Raw genomic sequence first — 21,794 nt, forward strand, 5'->3', positions numbered from 1 at the left:
TCCACGTGGCAAACAGCAGTGCAATCTCCAAAGTCGAATGTGATTTTTAATTTTGTTATTTTTCAGTATTTCAGATAGGAGGTTTACATCCACAAGTCAAAATCTTTTGTTTATGACTTAGGATCAAGAGCAAATATTTTGAAACATATTTTATGACTTTTTTATTTTAAAGAGTTAGTTAGTAGTTTCGTCAGAGATTATGAGCAATTCTTGCTGGTTCACTCCTTCATTCGTGAATGTGTACTTGAATTTAATTCGAACATAAGAGAGAATCAAAACCAAAACATATGATCAATATCCATCGTTTTTACATGCGAACGTAGAGTCATCAATCTAATACCCAGTAATGAGCAATTCCTATTCTATTACCATTCTAGCTACATGGGCCTAGGAGAACCTAGGAATCACAATAATTTTACTGTTCATTCTATATTAGTTATGTCAGTCAACTAGAGTAATATGTATGTCATCTTCCATCCAAATTCAATCTCTCTTCATAGCCATTTGAAAATATTTCTTGTAGAAAAGCAAGACATAAATTAAACCAATAGCATTTTGTGAGCTTTGTGCGTAACCTCTTGAGTAAAAACTTTCTTTTCATCAATTCGCTCATCTAATTAGGCCCTCGAATTTCCGTGAACGGAAGCATAATTTCGGGATCGCATAAAAAACAACACTACGGTACGACAACGTATCTTTGTGGACACTCAAGTTGTAAAGCCTTTGACAACGTTCATTGGATTGTGTAAGCTTGTGAGTGAAGGCCATGTAATGAGCATTAAACGGTTAAAGAGTAACATCTCTTCATTTATAGTAGAATATCGTTGTATCAGAAGAACAAAAATATCGTTAAACAGTTAACGAGAAGGGTTGAACTTGATTATAAGTTCAAAACAGTACATGATAGCAACGTAGGCAATTTTATAAATCTACAAAATGGTTACAAGTTCAAAACCAGATTTCTCAATACACTCGTCATCCTCACACTGATGAAGAGAGGAAGCTATCCGACTAGAACGTAAACTTTCGACACTTACAACACATCGCGAGAGGAAAATATTCTACTGATGCCAAGTTCTAGGGCACCGAAAACACAGTTACACATTCCTCCCTGGATATCTGAACTGATTAATAGTAAAAACTAGTCCTGGGCATATCCTCGACTATTAACGGGATTGTAATATGTACGGCAAGCTTACATCCCCCAGCGAAGCGGCCAACTTGAACACGGCTTCTCAGTTCCAATTAGTCCATGTTTTCCGATGGTAACAGGAGAGCTGTAGACTTATACGAAAGAACCATGAATAAAAGCCGATGAAGTATCATTTTAAATCATTTTCATTCTCTAGCTACTGGCATGCATTTGGGACCCTATTCTGAAATTTTCATCCAACCAAAACACCCTTTCATTTTCCATGGCCGGATTGAATATCAACTTGCTTACATGCTTCCGTCTCTCTAACCACAAATACATGCAATTTCCTTTTTCCGAAATGAAAACAGAGTTTAACTAAAAAACTGTACCATTTAAGTATAAATAAAACTTTATGCATATAAATGAATGAGATATAAGAATACGAGTGCTCGAGTCAAAAGCTTAAGGAGGCACTGATGTTCAAGAGACGTGGAAATGCAAATAACTGGTGGAATGAAATTAACCCTGATAACCCAAAGATAAAGGTTTGAAAAAGAAACTAAAATCTCCATTTGAATAAATAGACACCCACAAGATGAAGGATGCAAATAATATACCTCCACATCATCTACTGGCTGGCAGATGATGGCGAGTAACCAGGTTGACTGGGTGAGTATCCAGCACTTGGACTGCATAGAAATAAAAGTGAGAGGAAAATTCACAAGCATTATGGCACATTTAGTGCAATGGCGATCAAAATAGAAATATTCGGAGAAAAACAAAGATTGTTTCACAATTTACCTATACTGAGGGGAACTCGAGCTATAGTCTAGGCTCACTCCAGAAGTCAATGGGCTGAACAAGAATAAATATTAGAAAAAGAAAAAAAAAATTCAACAAACTTGCACATCAGTAAAAACCAAGTAGAGTCCCAAAAAACTAAACTGGACAGGAAAATATAGAACTGTGCAGTCGAGAGGTGACCAAAGAAAGTAAGTTTACCTGCCGGGACTGTATGTGGGGCTTGAGGGAGAGTAAGATGGAGATGTAGGGGAATATGATGGTGAGGTTGGGCTGCAAAAGATAAGAAAACATAATTGGTAGACTAAATGAGATTTCCTCAACATAGTAATTACAATAATTGGAAAAGACAGAGGCAGCAAAACAGAGAATTAGAAACTGGAGACTAATCAACTGTGAGTAATAATCCTACTCATCAGCCCACATACAGCAATTCTAATACCATAAGTGCAGTTCAAAAAGATAGCTCACCTGTAGTTCGGAGAGGTAGGACTGTATGGACTAGATGGTGACAATCTTGGACTGCTTGGAGAGTAGGCTGATGATGGACTGTACTTGGCAGACTGAGGATTATAGCTTGGAGATGTAGGGCTGTAACTGGGCGAGGTTGGACTATAACTAGGCGAGGTTGGGCTGTAACCAGGAGAAGTTGGGCTGTAGGCTGGCGAGGTAGGGCTGTAGGATGGAGATGTGGGACTGTAGGAAGGAGAAGTTGGGCTGTAGGAAGGTGAAGTTGGGCTGTAGGATGGCGAAGTTGGGCTGTAGGAAGGAGACGTGGGACTGTAAGATGGCGAAGTAGGGCTATATGCGGGGGAAGTGGGGCTGTAAGCAGGGGAAGTGGGGCTGTAAGCAGGGGAAGTAGGGCTGTAGCTTGGTGAGGTGGGGCTGTAGCTTGGAGAGGTGGGGCTGTAGCTGGGAGAGGTTGGCGAGTATGATGGACTTGTAGGAGAGTAAGCTGGACTGGTGGGACTATAGCCGGGAGAACTAGGACTATATGTCGGAGAGGTGGGACTGTAGCCAGGAGAAGTGGGGCTATACCCTGGAGAGGTGGGACTGTAGCCAGGAGAAGTGGGGCTGTATCCAGGGGAGGAAGGGCTGTATCCAGGGGATGATGGGCTGTAGCCTGGAGAGGAAGTAGGAGAGAATGCCATTCCTCCAACATAAGGAGAAAACTGAGCATCCGAAATTGGTGACAGCCGAAGATTTGGGCTAAGCAAATAATTAGGGGACATCATGCCCTCGTGATATGGTGTTCCTGACACTGGAGAACGAGACGGTGTCATACCAAAATCAAGACCATCCATGTAACTGGGCAGCTGGAGTTCGATGGCGTTCTTCAGCATCTCATCATTGAGATACAGGGCACAATCTCCCGTCCCAATTGGTGCAAGTTGCCCTAACATTATATTTTCTGTCACGCCTCTTAAATAATCCGTCTCTGCGAACACTGCAGCATCAAGAAGAATATCAACAGTCTCTTCAAAGGAGCACCTCATCATAGGACCAGTGTCATTTCTATTAATGCCATGACGGGTTATTGCCATTAAGTGCCCACGGTACGTCATCGTGTCACAAAGGATAGCGAGATGCCTATAATTAACATAGGACCCATCAAACGAAATAACAACCCTCAACTCATCCAACAATGACCGACGAACTGCCTCAATTCCGAGAATTTCCAGAATTTCAATCAAATGATTACTAGTTGTGCGCCTAGCATCAACATCATCATGGCACAGAACAGCCAAGAGATTAACCCCTTCCGTATCCAGCATCCACTCTTGCTCTGCTTTAAACCCTTCATTTGGATCGAACTTGTTAACTTTACCATGTTTAATGAACACCTTGTTAATATCTGGGATACCACGAAGAGCCATCTCTGTCAGCATGTTACTCTCAATCTTCTTCAGAAAAACATCATCTTCAGCAGATTCATCAACCATCTCCCCTTTTGGAGCTTCAGCATTCATGATACGGATACGAAGGATCAATTTTTCTGCATTGTCATCATTGAAGATACAAGTTAAATCATCATCAAATTCAAGGTTAATCTTCTCAGCAATGTCAGCCATGCTCAACTTCTTATCCACCATCATTTCGCGATTCAACTCGATGCGAAGCAACCAAGGTGAAATTTTATCAGGATTAACTTCTTCATCTGGCATTTCATAGTAAGCTCTCACAAAGTCAATATCCTCATCAATTATTGTGCTTGTGGGTTCTGGATCGTACCATACTTCTGTAGCTTGAGTTACACTTCGCAAAGTGGTGTATTCCAAAGCACACTGCACATTCTTCGCCCTCTCCTTCGTTTTATTAGCTTCAGGCTTTAAGTAGACAGACAGGGATGGCGTTTTGATTCTCTTGGCTACATTAATAATTTCCCTCAACCTGGGGACACCTAGGGTAACATTCTTTGCACTCACACCTGCGTAGTGGAAAGTATTCAGTGTCATCTGAGTGGCAGGTTCTCCAATAGACTGTGCAGCAACGCAGCCAATCATTTCCCCAGGTGCTACAAGCGATTGCAGGAAGCGTGATTCTATCTCCCCAATAACCCACTCAAATGCTTCACGAGTAAGCCTGTACTCATCCAACACCCGTTTGCTTGCGAAAGTGCTGCGAAGTAAAATGTTGAAAAACAATGTTGCATTCTTCTGCGCTTCGACACTCAACAAGTCATCACCAGGAACAACTTTCAGTCTCTCCTGCAGCTTATCAATAGCTTCCACAATTTCCATCGGGTGCATATCAGAAGTCCTTCGGAAGTCAATCTTAAAGGTTTTTTGTGCATTCCAAATAAGCCTCTTCAAGTTAACAGGCAGTGGCCAAGAATTATCACCTGTGACTGCAATCTCTGTTCCAAGTTGTAATCTATCTGTTTCAAGTTTCTGAACTTCTGCATCAAACACGTTACGAAACTCTCTAATCGTTTTGAGATCCTCAACATGTTCGTGCAACATGTAGTCGGGATTCCAATATTCATCATCCAACTCATAAGTAAAAGTCTTATCAAATTCTGTTTTCTTCATTTTCAAAGAATCCAGCTTTTGTGATTCTATCCAAACAGCATCCATCCCATCTTCCCCATATAGAAACTGAATGACATCACCCAAAGAATTACGTACTGTGCCATCATATTTCACCATAATATCCTCCATAGCCTTCACCAGTCTCCTTTGGATGTACCCAGTCTCAGATGTCTTAACAGCAGTATCTATAAGACCTTCCCTACCACCCATAGCATGAAAAAAGAACTCCTGTGGAGTTAGTCCACGCAGGTATGAATTCTCTACAAATCCACGACTTTCTGGTCCATAATCATCTTTAGTAAAGTGGGGCAACGTCCGGTCTATGAACCCGTACGGGATTCGCTTACCCTCAACGTTCTGCTGTCCCACACAAGCAGTCATCTGTGATATGTTGATAAAACTCCCTTTGGACCCTGCTGTAACCATGGCCTTAAGATTGTTGCTCTCATCTAAACTCTTTTGAGCACTACTTCCAGCATCATCACGAGCCCTATTCAACACCTGGAAAAATCACATACATTATTACTCAACAATATGCAGGCAAAAAAGAATAATTGCAGGCAAAAAGCCAAGTAGCACACCTGGTTCACTTTGTTTTCAAACGAATCCATCATGGTTCGTCCAGGTTCAGCCTCCAGCTGCTTAGATTGGGCTTTACTTATAAGATCTTTCACCTCATTTTTCGCCTTGGAAATTGTTTCATTGATTTTCTCCATTGTGGCTGCATCAGCAATCGTATCTCCAATTCCAATGCTAAAAGCATTCTGCAGCAGCCAGTAATTCACAAGCCATTGGGTATGACCCAGAAACTTGCGGGCTGCATCTGGACCAACCTCTTCCCTGCCCAACAAGAAGTTTCAATGGATACAACTTCTCTTTTGGTCAAATTATATGTTTGATACTCAGATGGAAGCAAACATCCTATTGTATGGTGCATCATAAACTCCGAGTATGAACTTCACCAAGATCATACACACAAATGCATTTCTTAACTTAATAGAGTGAACTGAATAGAGAAAATCATACCATATAACATGAATAAGACTTCCTGTAGAAGTCCCAAGGGCCTTCTTGCAGAGAGTTCCAGAAAGCAATTCACCCTTTTCTATTCTAACAAGAGTATCCCCTGGAGTTATGTTCCCACTCTCTGATTCCGAGTGCCATGCAGAAGTTCTTTGGAGATTTATTTGTTTTGGTATTATAAGATTGAACACCTGTTTTCCAGTCCAAAGTGGCCGGGGCTTCAAAATTGCAGGAGCAGGAACTTTTCCATCAAAATCCTCCCACCACATCAAGATATTCATGAAAACATCCTGAAAAGAATTAGTGAGGGTAAGGCTCCTTTTGCGTGAAAAGAGAATATTAACAAAACATGATATTCAAGAGGTAAAATAGGGGTGAATCATTTACCTTCTCTATAAAGGTGTCCCTCTTAGTGATCTTACGACAACCTAAAAGTGTGTCCTGCACAATTCCCATGACAGGTCGATTTGACTGAGGTGAGACGATGCATTTTGGCACCATCATGAGCTCCAATACTTCAGCCCTGGTTTCAAAGGACTGGGGCACATGCATGTTCATTTCATCCCCGTCAAAGTCAGCATTATACGGCGACGTCACAGACAAATTCAATCGAAATGTTGAGTACGGCATGATCTTGATTCTGTGGCCCATGATAGACATTTTATGGAGACTAGGTTGTCGATTGAAGAGGATGAAGTCTCCATCGTTCAAATGACGTTCCACCTGAAGCCACAATAGTACAAGTTCAAAATTTACTCTCAAACAGAAAAGATCCAAATCAAAACTTATCAGAATGAAATAGCAATGCCTTGTATCCAAGCTCCAAATGATGATCACTGCTTTTCTTCAAATAACGAAGATCAAGCCTTTGCCCATCATCCCTTATTATATACTTCGCACCAGTTTTACCAGGCGGAGGATGGGGGCCATACTCAACAAGCTCCTTCAACCTGTTTGTTATTGAATGATATTCCATCAGTAGAAATAGAATAAACTAGGGAAGATGAAAAACTGTAAAAAAGAACAAGATCGGAAAATTGCAAAAAAAATAAAATAAAGTTTACCTTTCAATATTATATGGAGTCACAGTCTCAGGGTATGTGAGATTCAAAGCAATGCTCCATGGCACTCCTAATTGATCAATGTTTATGTTTGGATCGGGAGTAATCACTGTTCGTGCTGAAAAGTCAACACGTTTCCCCATTAAGTTGCCTCTTATACGCCCTTCCTTTGCCTTCAGTCTACTACAAATTGATTTAATAGGCCTCCCTGATCTCTGCGTAGCCTGTTCAGTGTGGAAAATTTTCAGAGTATGCATGAAATGAAGTTCTACTGCTTAACATAAATTTATGTCCACAAAAAAAGAAAGACACAACATAAAAGCATATAGCTACTAAGCAGAAATATGTTTCCATGTATGCATACCCTTGGTAGTCCTGGCAACTCATTGTCAAAATAAGTGGCAATGTGGAATTGCAGAAGTTGTGCAAACTCTGAAATGATATGAGCAGGAGAACCGTTTCGTTCCTGCCGCCTCAGATTGTCATTATGACGAATAATCATCGCCAATTGATGCGTCAAATCATCCTGAACTCAGAAAATACATGAAGCCAATTATCAACTTATCACCAACAATGATAAATACTAGACTTTCCTTTTAGCTACTAAAATTATCAGCTTGCCACCTGTTCTCTGGAGAGAAAGGAAGAAACACAGCATGAAAGAAGTTTACCTCACTCCTGGATGAGGTGTCCATCATTACAGAGGGTCTCACAGGTTGTGGAGGAATGGGCAGAACTTGTAGAATCATCCAATCTGGCCGAGCATACTTTGGGTTCAACCCCAATATTTGGGAGTCTTCATCACTTATTCTCTTTAAAACACTAAGAACCTAAAACAAATTTAACAATGTTTTAGTATCACTATCATGAGAAGTTGGTTTGATTGAAGGAAAATCTGTCTAAATAAAGTACACCAACCCTTTCCGCAGTAAGGGTCTGTTTCCTTTCCACAGGTTCAGGAAGCTGTTCCTGGTCATCATTTTTCTTCCTTTGGGCTTTGTACTCTGCATTCATTTTCATACCCTCAATAGAGAGCTTGGGCTGCTGAGCACCACAGCCACCCCGACTTTTCTTTACAGGCTCTTCAGTATCTTGGCCTTGGACATCAATTTCATCACCACCTTCACATTTGGATTTGTTTTTGCAGGCATCCAAAATCTTTTTCAGCCTGTTTTTCGGATTTTTTATTCTCATAGCTTGCTTAAACTTGTGGTCATCCTGCAAAATGAAGTCACACAAAATTTGTCGAGGTTAACAATTGTCTGCATACTTGAGTATAAGATCCTTTTTTAAAACAAAATTGACGCTTTTGGGTTCCTGAGGCAACAGACTCATTTTATGCATTTCAAGCTACCCCAAAACATAACCCAATAAGTTTACAACGAGGTATACAACAAGCTAGGACATCCAAATGACCTTTCAACCTATCTTACAAGACTAACAAGCTTATCAACTATAATGTTAGTCAACATTAAGAAAGCAGTAACTGAAACTCAATCATGTGGATTAGAAAACTATTCTACTGGAAAGTTTAAGGGCAATAACCATAAGTACCTCATCGACTAGAATTTTCGAGCAATTGAAGCAAACGCATCGCATTACAGATAACACAGTCTTTATGAAACCGATGTGAAACATTGGTTTCGCAAGCTCTAGGTGCCCAAAATGGCCGGGGCACTCAGCCATGTTGGCTGTACAAGTCTCACATTTCAACTTCCGGTCAATTGTACCGAGCCGAGGATCACTCAAACCAGCCGTCTTCGGCTTGCCTCCCAACATAGTCTCACTGTGCTCAATCTCCACCACAGACATTTGCCTCTGCAACAAAACACAACAGATTGTTTCAGAACACTCCAATTCACCATAATACAGCACTCATCGAACCCTAGCATCATCCAATCACTACCAAATCGAACAAACTCAGTAAACAGCTTTCGAACAAAGAGGGAGTGGAAAGTTACGATTTCGTCGGGACTGAGAATTCCGAACTGCACGCATTTCACCTTCGCCACCTCCGCTGGCGAGAAGGGAAACCGGATATCCATGGCGACGACGACGACAAACCCTAGGGTTTTTTTCTGAGTCAAATTCTCACTGTCACTGGTACTTATTCAGCTCGCGGTGTTTGTCGGTCAATAGTTTTCTGGTTTCTTTTTTTTATCCGATTTTTTTTGGGTTTAATTGTTTTTCTGATTGCTGCGAAAACGAGGGATCGATTGGCTCTCAACTTTGGAGGAGTAGTCCTCTTACTAAACGAAGCGTAAGTGTAGGCCTTAAGGCTCCATTTATAGGCAAAGTGGATGGAGGCTAGTGGCTGCCTACTTGTCTTAAAGACGAAATTGCCCGCTCAGATTGACGTCTGCCTTCTCCGGGCGGGTTAAGGGTTGTGGGTTGTGGGTCGTGTGCTGTGGACTGTGGCAAAGCTAATTGGAAAGAGAGGAACTCGTATGACACGGTTAATGGTGACGTCTAGTGTTATTGGTATATAATATTTCGTGCCAAGAGTGTAAGAACATGTGGGGTGAAAAATAATACATGTCATGTATTATTAGCACATTATATCATCATAACAATGTATCAATGTCATACATGTTCTGTTAAAAAGTGCATTCAAATAATCACAATGACTTTCATGTGCGATTGGAAAAGATAATTAGAAATGTCTTTTGAGTATGTGGCATTATTCCAAAGTGATAGTGAATATGTGTTCACTTAAGTGTTTTTACAGGAGGCATTAGTTTGTTTAGGAATGCTTATAAAAAGAACAAAAAGAATTTTTTGACAGTTAAAAGCGTTTATAAGTGTGTTTGGCAAAAAATCTTAAAGTATTCTAATAATTATAGAAGCGCTTGTTATAAATACACATACCAAATGTTTATTTAAGAAGTACTTTCAACTGTTTTCCATGAGACATTTAGAACTTTCAATAAATTTAAATGCATTTATTGTATCACGTTATGTTTTTACGTGCAAAGTGCTTTCTTTGTGAGTAAAACCCCAAACGTGCCCTTGAAAGTTAAAAGGCACTTCGATTTGGAAAGAGGGACCAACCGCTTCCACCCAAGCAGGCACACCACCGAGAAGAAGACCCAACAAACCAACTGGATGAAACGGAAAATGGGGGTGGAAAACCACCAGTGCTATGAGCACTCCCAAAACCCCACCAAATGGTGCTAAAAGCACTTTAAAGTCACCTAAACCCATAGCATGTCTCCCAGTGAGATTCATGGAGGAAACACAGGATGAATCGAGTGGGCGAGGCTGGTAGACTGTGACTCGCAGCTAGGAACAACCATTGGAGTGGAGGAAAGCATGAAATATGGATATGAGACAAAACCCAAGAAACTTGAGACAGAGCCAAGCAAACATAGACTGAGCTCAAATAACAAAATCACCAGATACAATGATCAAAAGCAAAGCAGAAAAATAAGGATAGTCAAAAGCTGCAGGAAAAGTAAATCTAAGGGTTGCCACCAACCCCAACCAAGGGAGGGGCCGGGAGCTAGGAACCAGAGTTAATAAAACGCGTTTAGATATGTGGTGTTCCCACCATGGTTTTCGGTATGGTGTTACCAAATTCATAAAATGTTGACTCTGCAGTCCACCTTATTAAGATAATAACACCGATAAAGGATGTCACCGTCACACAAATTTTTTTCATTACATGCCTTAGTTCCATGTACAATCTGCCAAATATTTCTTGTTGAAAGTTGCTGCAATCCCAAGTTCTCAACTCTTACCGGGAAATTTCAGGTTGCAACTACCAGTCAATTTTCCTTTGTATTATAAAGCCTGACAGGGAAATGTGCCTGGAAAACCAAATCCATCGGTCACATTTGAAAGTTAGGTTGGAGTAGTAGCTACCTTTAGAGGGTTGGTACTTGAAAGTCCATGTCCAAGACTTGCAATCATTTTATTTCTTCCACCATATTCCAATCTTAATCTTGTACTGTTAGAACTTCGACAAAATAAATTGATCGATTCGATTTGTCGAAAAGATTGATGAAGATGAAGCAAATAGAGCAGGGGAGTTCACTGCTGCCGCCACCTCCACCACCTCCACTTCCAAGGTTCTGGGCTAATAAGGCTGTTACGGAGAGCGTGACAAAGCGAGAAATTGCGAGGTTCTGGTATCGGAAGCGTATTGAGGAAGAGGAGCATCTCCTCGCCGCTATCAAGGCTGCAGCACGTATTCGAGCCCGCAAGCTCTCGGTAAGATTCTGTCTCAATCATCACGTGTCACGCACTATCGAGCTGAGACATGATCAGAAACAAGGACAAAAGAGCAGTCAGTAGCCATTTTTATTTGCTTACATTTTCCTAACTAGTTGAAGGTGTATGGTATACAGGAGGAAGATTACAGACGCTTCGAGGAGTCCTTAAACGACGATGACAAAGATGAGAACGACAGATCTTCTGCTACTAATGACAGTAACAACGAAATTCGTGTTGGAATCAAGGACTGGTGAGCTAATTGTCTCAATCAATCAAGAAGAAGTTATCAATTTTTTCTTGAACCTATATATATTTTTAACAAGTATCTATTCAGGTGGACGAAAAGCAAGTACGCATACTTGAACCAACCCGCCGTGGCGTCCTCCGTGGATCCTCCGAAAAGGCGGACGTCCACATTTGTTCCGAATTGTTTCGCTTATAAGCCGGCGCCGCTCTACCCTACTTCTCTTGGTGTGTTTTAGACCGGCTGATCATCATCAGTTGCTTCAGTTGACTGGACTGAATATTGTTCGTGAAGTTTTTGTGTTGCCAAATATATAGACGATTTAATTCCATTTGGAATAAGTAAAGGTTTTCAGCCTTTGCAAGCATTAGTTTCTGCACAGAATTAATCATCTGCGTGTCATGTATATGTTTCTGTTTTCTGTTCAGAACGATGAAATGTTTGTATTTCTGAATATTTAATAAATTAATTGGAACAACGGAAAATACTTTCGGCGTGGAGCTTTGATTGCAATATTTTATCCAATCTTAGTTAATTAGCGCATTTTTTTTTTCCCCAAACGACAGTATTAATGGATTCAATTATTAGTTATTAGTGCGAGAAAGGTCAGTGTGGATCGAAATCGTACCAGTAAAATGTGCTCATAATATAATTAATATAATCTAAACTACATATTAATAAAATCTTTTTTGTCAACTAAAGAGACTAAAACTATTTTGACTTCTATACAACAAAAAATTTAAAAACAATAACGTAATTACACGAAACAAAATTTAGTTGTATGTCTCGCGACAACTATGAGACCAGAGGTGACTGTTGTATGTACATGACGACCTAACCATCAAAAACCAATGAAATTTTATGACTGTATGTGTGTGCAATCAAATTTACATTCACAATCATGTTCCAATTATGGTCTACCTACGGTCGCATGCCTCGCGATAGCTATGAGCCCAGAGGTGGCTGTTGTGTATGTATAGCAACGTTACTGACCTTAACTTTTGTGGTCTGGTCTCTCTTCTTTGTTGTTCTAAATTTCTAGCTGCTTTGTGTGCTGTTTGTTGTGGATTGCACAGTTTAGTCCTATGCCCACACATTATAGGTGTGCAATTAAATTTGTGTAATATTTGTTACAAAAATAGTTATATCACTTTAAAAATAAAATAAAAAACATTGAAAAAAAAAAAAAAATTTGTTGTCTCTTGAACAAACGATATTATTTACACTAGAGAAAGAGGGATGTGTTTAGCATTGCAATGGTTGAACAATAATGTAGTTCAAATTCGCCTTTGGCTAGAATCAACCTAAAACCTCTCATTTACAACTGAAGAACAATATCATTAGACCGTAATACAATTTGGCGTGGAACTTAGAAGATGGGGTGTTTCGAAGTGGGAATGTGAGGTAAAAAAAAACCTTCTCAATATTTTTATTTTTTATTTTTAAATAGAGTTTGTTATGTTTTCCTAACTGTGATGTTTGTGTTAAAAAAAAAATGGTGTTGCATGTAATTACCAAATTGCCCATGTTTTTTTTAGGGTAAAATACAAAAAACTACCTCAACTATTAGTGTCACAACACTTTCATACCTCATCTTTTAAAATTGACAATGTCATACCTCATCTTACAAATTTGTGTCAATGTTATACATTCCGTTAGTTAGACGTGAATTTCTCAGTTAAACACTCATGTGGCTTGATCCAAAACCCAATTTTATTAAAAAATTATTAAAAACTAAAATAAAATATTTAATATTTTTTAAATATTAAAATAATAAAAAAAAGTTAAAAAAATAAAAAAAACCAACATTAGTTCGTCCCTTCCCTCTCTTTCTCTCTCTTCTCCCCATCTTCATCTTCTTCCTCCTTTCTGCAACTGTAACCCATAAAAAAGAAGAGAAAAAACATAAAAACCAAGTTGTCTTCCCCTCTCCCCACCCCCTCTTCTCCCCGCACCCACTACCTGCAACCCAAAAAAAAAAAAAAAAAAACCCAGATCCTGTTGAGGTGAAATCGTGAAACCTTCGCCAGGGCGATTCTGAAGGTTGAGAACCTAGGTGTGGAGAAAATGGGAAGGAATGGGTGTGGAGGGAAGAGGGTGGGTGCGGCCGGGGGGGGGGGGGGGGGGGAGGAGGGGGACGGACGAACTGGGTTTTTTTTTTTTTTTCCTTCTTCTTCTTTTTCCTCCTTCGAGTTAGGTTGGGGTTTTTTTTTTTTCCTGGTTTTTTCTTCTTCTTCCTCCTCCTTCTTTCTGGGTTGTAGGGGGTTGGGTTTGTGGTGGGGGGAGGGGGGACGAATTGGGTTTGGTTTGGGTTTTTTTTTTTTTTTTTATTTTTTTTTTTACTTTTCTTTATTATTTTAATATTTAAAAAATATTAAATGATTTCTTTTAGCTGACGGAAGGTATAACATTGGCACAAATTCTAAAGATGAGGTATGATATTGTCAATTTTAAAAGATAAGGTATGAAAGTGTTATGACACCAATAGTTGTGGTAGTTTTTTGTACTTTACCATTTTTTTTATTTTGTTTGGTTTTGATGAGAGGGTTAGAATAGTAGTTTTCTGGAGTTTTAGTTGACAAATAGGATTCTATTAATGAGTAGTTTAGATAGCATATACCTACACACTATGTGTGTATGAACACTTTTTATTTATGCTTTAAAATGGGAAGGAGATGGAGAGAGAGAACTTGGGTGGGAGTGGGAGTGGAAGGTTTTTGTTTTTTGTTTTTAATATTAAATATATCTTATATTGTATGTGAGATTTCAATAAAAAATAGTAAAATTTGGACATGTGAAATCACATTATTGACCATCATTTTTTTTTTTTTTTTTTTTGTGATAGAAAACTAAATAGTCATTTCACTTTTTTTTAGTTGACAAAGAGAGTTTAGATAATAGGTAGTTTAGATACTAATAGAATTCTATTTGTCAATCAAAAGAGAGTGAAAAGACTATTTAGGGTGCGTTTGTTGCATCAGACTATCTCGGACTGAACTAGCCTTAGGGACTAAGTTGGACTAGCTTGGCTTGGACTAAGCAGGATAAAAATAGTGAAGTGTTTGATACAATGCCGGACTAAATATTTTAGGACTTAAATAAATTTTTTTTTCATTTTTAATCCACACTTGCTTTACAAATGAAAAACTAAAAACTAATAAAAAAATAAATAATAAAGATCAAATCCAGTAGAACACTTCTATTTTATCCTCTCTCTCCTCCAAAACTAAAATTTGACAATTTGTTCCATCGTCTTCAATCTTCATCTAGGTAGTGCTTTTTCAACCCTCCTGTGCGCCGACCCACTTACCCATTAGAAATATAGGACATAGTTGTCAAGCTACCATGGCAGAGCTTCAACAAGAGCTTTGAAATTTTTTATCGGAATTTATTGACCGCATCCAATGGGCACAACATCAACATGGAAAAAAGGGAGAGCCAGATGGTTCTTCTTCAATTCAAGAGAAATAATTATCAAATTTTAAGGCAAATTAACCAAGTTCATGAGCAGCTCTAATTACCAAGTTCATCCCCCAATTCCCATATCGATTCGAGAGAGGGAGGAGACTTGTTCTGGAAGCTCACCGAAGGATCAATAGCTTTGACGAAGAACAACGGTTCGCTCCCACCAATTCACGCGAAGGAGACGGCGAGGGAAGCAGCATAATGAGGTTCTTAGCAATCCCATGCTTTTGGGTCGGACTAATTAGGACGACTTAACGAGGCTGATAGTCCATGCGAGTCCGGGCTAGTCCCATTTAGTCCATAGCCATGCCAAACATGGGTTATTAGTCTTAGTTAGTCCAATCCTAGCTAAGGAGGTCAAACAAGGGAGTCCTTAGTCTTTTATCACATTGACGTAATTTCAAGAAACAAAATTTTGTTGTTTTTTGTTTAAACCTCATTTACATGTGATTTTAAAATCTCTAATTTAAAAAAAAAAAAAAAAAAATTCTCTTCTGCACTCCTCACTCCCACGTTCTCTCTCACTTTTCATCTCTCATTCAATTTAAAAAAAAAAAAAATTTGCACACAAAAAATGTGGAGATACACTAGTTAATATTAATCACTCCTGCCAACCCACTTTATTGCATTACGTCACATAAATTACTCTTACCAACCCTATGTCATATTATATGGGTCAACTTGGACCATGGCATTCAAATAAAAATCAATTTATAACAAGGTTTTAAAAGACGCTAGATGCTAGTTGAGCGGCGGGTTGGGACCTAGCGCTTAGGTGGATAAGCGAGGTCAGGCGGACGCTTAGGCGGACTAGGCGGAATTAATTAAATTTAAGGAATTGTTATTAGCATTCAAAAAATCTCATTTGACACTCCAAACTTTCTATAATTAAAAATAAAAATACACTAATGAGAAGTGTATAATAAGATTTTTGGAGTGTTAATAATAGTTCCCTAAATTTATTATATTTCGTGTAAATAAGTGTCTATTTATACTTAAACTATATATAATTTCATTATAAACTACAAAATAGAATGACATATATATTATGAGCTATTGAAACATAATGAAAATATAGGAAACAAGTATATAATGTGTGTTCATTTAAATATTCAACAAGTTTCTTACAATTTATTGAAAAAAACAAAATGCAAGATGAAAATTATCTATTTTCTATCTAAGTAAATCACAACCTAGGCGGGTCTTGGCAGGCTAGGCGATCTAGGTGAGTGCCTCAGTAGGCCTATGCGCTATTTCTTAATTTTTCAAACACCTAGACATTAATCGGGACGATGACCAGCCTAGCACCGCCTTTAGAACAATAGGCGCTAGGTGGGAATTTTTAGAACAATGATTTATAATAGGTTACGATATTAGTTATCCTATCATCATTCGTTCACACTAAAACAAATCAATGTCTCTAATATGAGTAAAATAAATCAGCTTTCCAATGTTACAAATTGATCGACACACACTATTTTTATATAGTTTATGTCAGTACTAATAATCCTTACGCAAATGTGTGACTGATGATCGTTGATGATAACATTAACTCTTCACGATTGTTCAATGAATCCTAACATATCAAATTATCTAGCGCCATTAAAATGTGAGACCATTTGATATAGAACACCTAACACAATTAACCTTTACCTAACACTATCAAATTATTAATTTTTTTTTTTTTTTGATAGACATGTAACACCATATGTTGAGGCCTAAAAGGAAATTTATATAACTAAAATTTTCTAAAATTTTCTCTTCTTTAGAATAATAAATTACCAAAAAAAAAAAAAATTGTTATTATCACTTCAAAAATCGTATTTACATTTCAAATTTTTTATAATTAAAAAGAAAATGAAAATTTTAAAATACTAAAAACAGTTCTAAAGAAAAAAAAAGATTAAATAGAAGTAACAGACTGACACTACTGTTTTCAAATTCCATATTTCCCAAAGCAGAAGACTTCTGAAAATATTAGAACTTTAGAAGTTGTAGACTTTTCGATGCTTTAATCGAATCTCTCCTCACAGAGGTCCAGATCTTGCTGTCCCAATTCCCAAATCGAACCAATCGATCTCAAACTCCTAGGGTTTTTTCTCAATTCCTTCGCCCAGAAGCAACTATGGCTGTCAAGCCACGGCACGCGCGCCTCCCGGCCCGCAAAACGTCTTCGCGGTCCACAACGCTGGTCCTGACCTTGCTCGTCATGTTCACCTTCGTCATCCTCATTCTCCTCGCCCTCGGCATCCTCTCCGTTCCCAGCGGCTCCTCCGGCAGCTCCTCCAAGGCCAACGATCTCAGCTCGATCGTACGGCACAGCGTCGAGAGGTGCCGATGAGTCGGTTTGCATTCTTTGCTTTGATTGATTTGGTTGGTAATTCGGTAATTAAATTGAATTTTGTGGGTTTTGTTAGGAATGAGGAAGATGGGGCAGGGGAGCAGTGGGTCGAAGTCATCTCGTGGGAGCCGAGAGCTTTTGTGTATCACAATTTCTTGGTGAGCTGAGCTGAAAATTTATGATTTTTCGGAAAATTTTGGATTGAATTTTCTTTTATTACCTTTGAAGTTACTGAATTGAGCAATCCATTGGAATGCTGGATTTGTTATAATTGTGCCAATGTATCTTGCATTATAGATGGTGTGAGTAAATAATTGAGTGTAATTTCTAATTTGTAATCGGTAATTGCATTGCATTTAGTTTTGGAAGAAATTAATGCTTCATAAGTGCCGGGATTTGATGTAATCTAAAGCCGGGGAAATTCTAACCCTGGTTGGCTAATGTTGGCAGACCAAGGCGGAATGTGACTATCTAATCGATCTTGCCAAGCCGACTATGCACAAGTCAACCGTAGTTGATAGTGAAACCGGAAAGAGCAAAGATAGCAGGTATTCATTTCTCACTTCATTCTCTGGTGTGATTTTGGTTGAATGATGTGGATGGGAAAATCTGTTGTCTTTGTTTTCATTCCCTTACTGAATCCCCTCATGGCGGTACAATTGTTTTACTTGTTTTATGCAGGGTTCGTACAAGCTCGGGAACATTTTTGGCAAGAGGCCGCGATAAAATTATCAGGAACATTGAGAAAAAAATTGCTAATTTCACCTTTTTACCTGTAGGTATGCTGTTGAGCTCATGTCTGCCCTCTTATTTATTTACTTTCTTGTGCTTTTTAATGATATTTTTTTTTTTTGCCTTCAAAGTTGAAGGTACTACCTTTATGTGGGCTACAATCTTTAGGGTATTCATCTATTAATAGTGTAGCTTTGTGTTTCATACAATTCACAAGCTATTTTTAAACCAAATACAGAACACGGGGAGGGACTTCAGGTTCTCCACTATGAAGTTGGACAGAAGTACGAACCTCACTATGACTATTTTCAAGATGATTTTAACACTGAGAATGGAGGCCAACGTATAGGCACGGTTCTTATGTACCTGTAAGTTTCCTAGCATAGCTGCCTAAAATACTCATATTTCTGATCATCGACCCACTTATATCCTTCTCAAATGTTTTCTCCTCCCATGTGGTTCAGCTCAGATGTTGAAGAAGGGGGTGAGACCGTGTTCCCTGCTGCCAAAGGGAATATTAGTTCTGTGCCTTGGTGGTATGAGCTATCTGAATGCGGTAAAAAGGGACTGTCGGTTAAACCCAAGATGGGTGATGCATTGCTTTTCTGGAGCATGAGGCCTGATGCAAGTCTAGATCCTTCAAGTTTACATGGTTAGTAGCTCACTTATAATTAGCTTTGCGAAGCATCAATTCAAGTTTCACCGATTCCAAAATGTCCACCATGGAATATGACATTTGTTTATCTGTGCTTTCTTTATCAATTTTGTGCCTATTTAAAATGTAGATATAAGAAAAAATTATTTCTGCATCACAATTTCGTAACTTTTATTACTTATTCCCAAGTGTGCTAACCTTTATCAAGAATGAGCTAACTTACTCCGGTGTTTATTTCAGGCGGATGCCCTGTGATTAAGGGGAATAAGTGGTCATCTACGAAATGGATCCGTGTCAACGAGTACACTATTTGAACTATTATACAAAAGGTAGCTATCTTTAACCAAAATAGATAACTGACGGTACTTATGGTTGCTACATTCTGTGAAGCTACAAAATTCCGTTTCTCAATTTCCCAAAATATGCCATTGACTTGCTCTATGCTCTTGTTCTTGTATATGTCTTGGTTCGGGTTAGGCTGTCATACGCTATTTCTACCCGTAAATTATATGTATTATTTTCTCAATGATTGGCAGGTACAAGTTCTTATGTTGGTGTGGTACTTGTCAATATCTCAAGCCGGAGCCTTTGTACTTGTGCTTCAAGTCTCATTTGTAACTTAGTATACGGATCGGTGCCTGCATGCCTTAGATTTTGATGTACTATCGTCTATAGCTGCTCTACTACTAATTCAATTTTTGTTTGCAGAGCTTCTGTATTCTTGTTATCAGAACCCCTCGATGAAATAACTTCGATTTCGTTTCTTTTTTAATGGAAGTTCTTACTGTCTGAAGCTTTAGAACGTTGGGTTGATGAAAAGAAACTGTAAGAGATATTCGCGGAAGATCGAAAGCATTACATGTACTAATCATACGTTTGCATCTTTTTTATTGAAATTAATCCCTAATATGACTGGGTCAAGTTGCCCTATCATTTCACCTATTACTAAGAAGAAAGCGACATGATTTAATAAGTTGAGGTTTTAGGTTCGACTTTCTTTCAGTTGCCCCTGCAATTGTTGCCTGGGATTGCGGCTTGGGTCGCCGACTGTCAACGAAAACATAGGGGGTCCACCACGTGCTACCCACGAAAGCTTGCTTTCTAGCTCTTAGCTGTTGGATTTTCAACTGTCTTCTTATCCTGATCATTGGATTTCAACGTTAAAAAAATAAAAAATTATCGAAGGTGTTAGGTGGCACAGTTTAGTGCATCTAGCTTTAAAAGAAGATTAGAAATCAACCGTCAAAATTAATTCAAAGGTAAAAAAATCAAATTATCAGAGTTAGAGGGAGTTTATTTTTAAAGAACAAACTTAACGAGGCATGCCCTTTCTCCTCTCAAAGGGGTGGACTTGCACAAAAGCAATTACTATTTGTAAGGATAATTTTACCGTCCTTGACCTCCTAAAACGAGTGAACTTGATTTAACGACTAACAATTTAACTCAATAATGCTATTGTTTATTAAATAAAAATCCTAAAAGTTAGGAATATCAATTAATTTTAGGATATTTAATTGATAAGTTTTCCGATTCTCATTAGGACTGGAGGATGTACTCATATAAAAGTTGAGCTTTCACCACGATGAGCAAAAACCCTAGACTCCAAGTACCCTGTTCCTCTGAAAACACCACGACGTACAATACAGACAGACTTGACATGGCGAGTGGTGCAGATAATATCCCACGCGAACTGTTAGCGAACATCGGAAACCGCCTCAACACTAAAACCGATGTTTCTAGATTCCGTGCGGTCTGTAAGTCATGGCGGTCCTCTATTCCTCCCTTCAAGAACCTGCTCCAGTTACCCTCAGAAGCGTGGTTTGCAGTCGGGGAGGATGGCATAGATAGTTATTGCGTAGGCTTTACCCTCGTCGAGAGCGCAGTCTATCATATCGCACCTCCCACGGATGATGGTCCCCGGAAAAGAGGTTGGTTGATTAATGTCAAAGAAGTAGGTACTGATCAGTTGAGTGAACGACCAACTCATCGCATGTTGCATCCACTCTCCCGCTTATTTGGAGGGCAGCCCAAGTCCTTGCCAAAGGTATTCAACTTATTGGAATTTAGGGTTTTTGAAGTGGCAAAAATGTATAGTCTAGTGTACGATCATGAGATGCCTGATGATCATTTGAAGGTGGCCGCATCCTTGAATCTCGATTTCCCTGCTGTCATGGCGATTGATCCATTCGGAACGTTATATTACGGAGAGCTAGGTGGTGATGTCGTAGAGTGCATCAACTTCCCTTTGAAGTTGGACGACGTGTACCCTGGTTTTCAAGATGTTATTTTTTACAAAGGAAGGTTTTGTGCTGTGTGTCGTGATGGGAGAGCTGTAGGTGTTGATTCTTGTCTGAATACGGAACTGATTGCTTCTCCATTAGCGAATAGCTCTTGCCGTGACGACAAGAGGAAGAAGAAGTTGGTGGAGTCGTTGGGAGAGCTGCTTTTAGTCGATATGTATTTGTATGGCAAGCCGTCGGACTTTACATTCGAGATTTTTAAGCTGGACGCTCACAAGAAGCAGTGGGTTAAGTTTGAGGCTCAGGCTTTGGATGATCGAATATTGGTTCTCGGAGATGACGGCTGCTACTCCCTTTCTGCTCGAGATTTCCCGGGAGTCGAGGGGAGATGTATTTATTTCAAAGAGGCTCTTCATTACAGGAGTTACAAGTGCAATGAGTTGGAAAACATGTCCAGTGAAATTGCAGTGTACAGCTTGGATTCAGGCCGTGTCTCGCAGATAACTGATTTTCCAAGTTTAAACATATTTTGTCCACCCACAACCTGGAGATGGCGCATCATGAACAAGGCAGCGAGGAAGAGAAAGATGTGGTAAGAAGAAACGGACATTGTTCAAGTTCTTGTTCTTCATTGATTCTTGTATCTCTTTCTTAACATCCATATTCTTTCTGATGGCAAATTCGTTACCAAATTATACTGCTTATTGTGTAGCTTAGCCGAACTCCCCTCTCCCCTTAATCATTGTACTAAAAAAAACATCCATACTCTTTCTTGATTGCACGTGAAATCTAGTCGTTTTGCGGTCCAATCTAGTCCTCCGTATCAAACATGACCTAATACGATTGCGGT

The 21,794-nt window shown here is 39.1% G+C and overlaps 4 protein-coding genes across 4 annotated transcripts; 3 read left to right on the forward strand and 1 right to left on the reverse strand.

The window, feature by feature from the left end:
* Positions 1-807: 807 nt before the first annotated feature.
* LOC137734295 (DNA-directed RNA polymerase II subunit RPB1-like) lies at positions 808-9,294 on the reverse strand. The gene is made up of 15 exons (XM_068473586.1): positions 9,014-9,294; positions 8,607-8,870; positions 7,971-8,270; positions 7,724-7,882; positions 7,417-7,578; positions 7,056-7,276; positions 6,800-6,941; positions 6,379-6,714; positions 5,995-6,281; positions 5,550-5,808; positions 2,408-5,469; positions 2,138-2,209; positions 1,937-1,990; positions 1,753-1,824; positions 808-1,277 (listed from the first exon to the last, which is right to left on the reverse strand). The coding sequence occupies exons 1-14, from the start codon at positions 9,095-9,097 to the stop codon at positions 1,764-1,766; spliced, it is 5,463 nt and encodes a 1,820-aa protein (XP_068329687.1). The 5' UTR covers positions 9,098-9,294; the 3' UTR covers positions 808-1,277; positions 1,753-1,763.
* A 1,671-nt stretch (positions 9,295-10,965) lies between these two features.
* Positions 10,966-11,990, forward strand: LOC137715105 (uncharacterized). The gene is made up of 3 exons (XM_068454332.1): positions 10,966-11,264; positions 11,402-11,517; positions 11,602-11,990. Exons 1-3 carry the CDS (start codon positions 11,055-11,057, stop codon positions 11,747-11,749), a joined length of 474 nt encoding a protein of 157 aa, XP_068310433.1. The 5' UTR covers positions 10,966-11,054; the 3' UTR covers positions 11,750-11,990.
* Positions 11,991-16,906: 4,916 nt separating this feature from the next.
* Positions 16,907-19,476, forward strand: LOC137740402 (probable prolyl 4-hydroxylase 10). The gene is made up of 8 exons (XM_068480283.1): positions 16,907-17,307; positions 17,394-17,475; positions 17,768-17,865; positions 17,999-18,096; positions 18,288-18,417; positions 18,514-18,701; positions 18,945-19,033; positions 19,241-19,476. Exons 1-7 carry the CDS (start codon positions 17,102-17,104, stop codon positions 19,016-19,018), a joined length of 876 nt encoding a protein of 291 aa, XP_068336384.1. The 5' UTR covers positions 16,907-17,101; the 3' UTR covers positions 19,019-19,033; positions 19,241-19,476.
* Positions 19,477-20,286: 810 nt separating this feature from the next.
* On the forward strand, positions 20,287-21,666 carry LOC137733370 (F-box protein SKIP23-like). The gene has a single exon (XM_068472525.1). It carries the CDS (start codon positions 20,287-20,289, stop codon positions 21,538-21,540), a length of 1,254 nt encoding a protein of 417 aa, XP_068328626.1. The 3' UTR covers positions 21,541-21,666.
* Positions 21,667-21,794: the final 128 nt, after the last annotated feature.

Source organism: Pyrus communis, chromosome 1 (assembly GCF_963583255.1).
Source record: "Pyrus communis chromosome 1, drPyrComm1.1, whole genome shotgun sequence".
Taxonomy (NCBI): domain Eukaryota; kingdom Viridiplantae; phylum Streptophyta; class Magnoliopsida; order Rosales; family Rosaceae; genus Pyrus; species Pyrus communis.

Coding starts and splice junctions, on each gene's coding strand:
- LOC137740402 (XM_068480283.1), top strand. CDS start 17,102: ATGGCTGTCAAGCCACGGCACGCGCGCCTCCCGGCCCGCAAAACGTCT. Junction 17,308..17,393: donor GTACGGCACAGCGTCGAGAG/GTGCCGATGAGT, acceptor GGGTTTTGTTAG/GAATGAGGAAGATGGGGCAG. Junction 18,702..18,944: donor AGATCCTTCAAGTTTACATG/GTTAGTAGCTCA, acceptor TGTTTATTTCAG/GCGGATGCCCTGTGATTAAG.
- LOC137733370 (XM_068472525.1), top strand. CDS start 20,287: ATGAGCAAAAACCCTAGACTCCAAGTACCCTGTTCCTCTGAAAACACC.
- LOC137715105 (XM_068454332.1), top strand. CDS start 11,055: ATGAAGATGAAGCAAATAGAGCAGGGGAGTTCACTGCTGCCGCCACCT. Junction 11,265..11,401: donor TTCGAGCCCGCAAGCTCTCG/GTAAGATTCTGT, acceptor TATGGTATACAG/GAGGAAGATTACAGACGCTT. Junction 11,518..11,601: donor CGTGTTGGAATCAAGGACTG/GTGAGCTAATTG, acceptor GTATCTATTCAG/GTGGACGAAAAGCAAGTACG.
- LOC137734295 (XM_068473586.1), bottom strand. CDS start 9,097: ATGGATATCCGGTTTCCCTTCTCGCCAGCGGAGGTGGCGAAGGTGAAA. Junction 8,871..9,013: donor TTCTCAGTCCCGACGAAATC/GTAACTTTCCAC, acceptor GTTTTGTTGCAG/AGGCAAATGTCTGTGGTGGA. Junction 6,942..7,055: donor ACTCCATATAATATTGAAAG/GTAAACTTTATT, acceptor AATAACAAACAG/GTTGAAGGAGCTTGTTGAGT.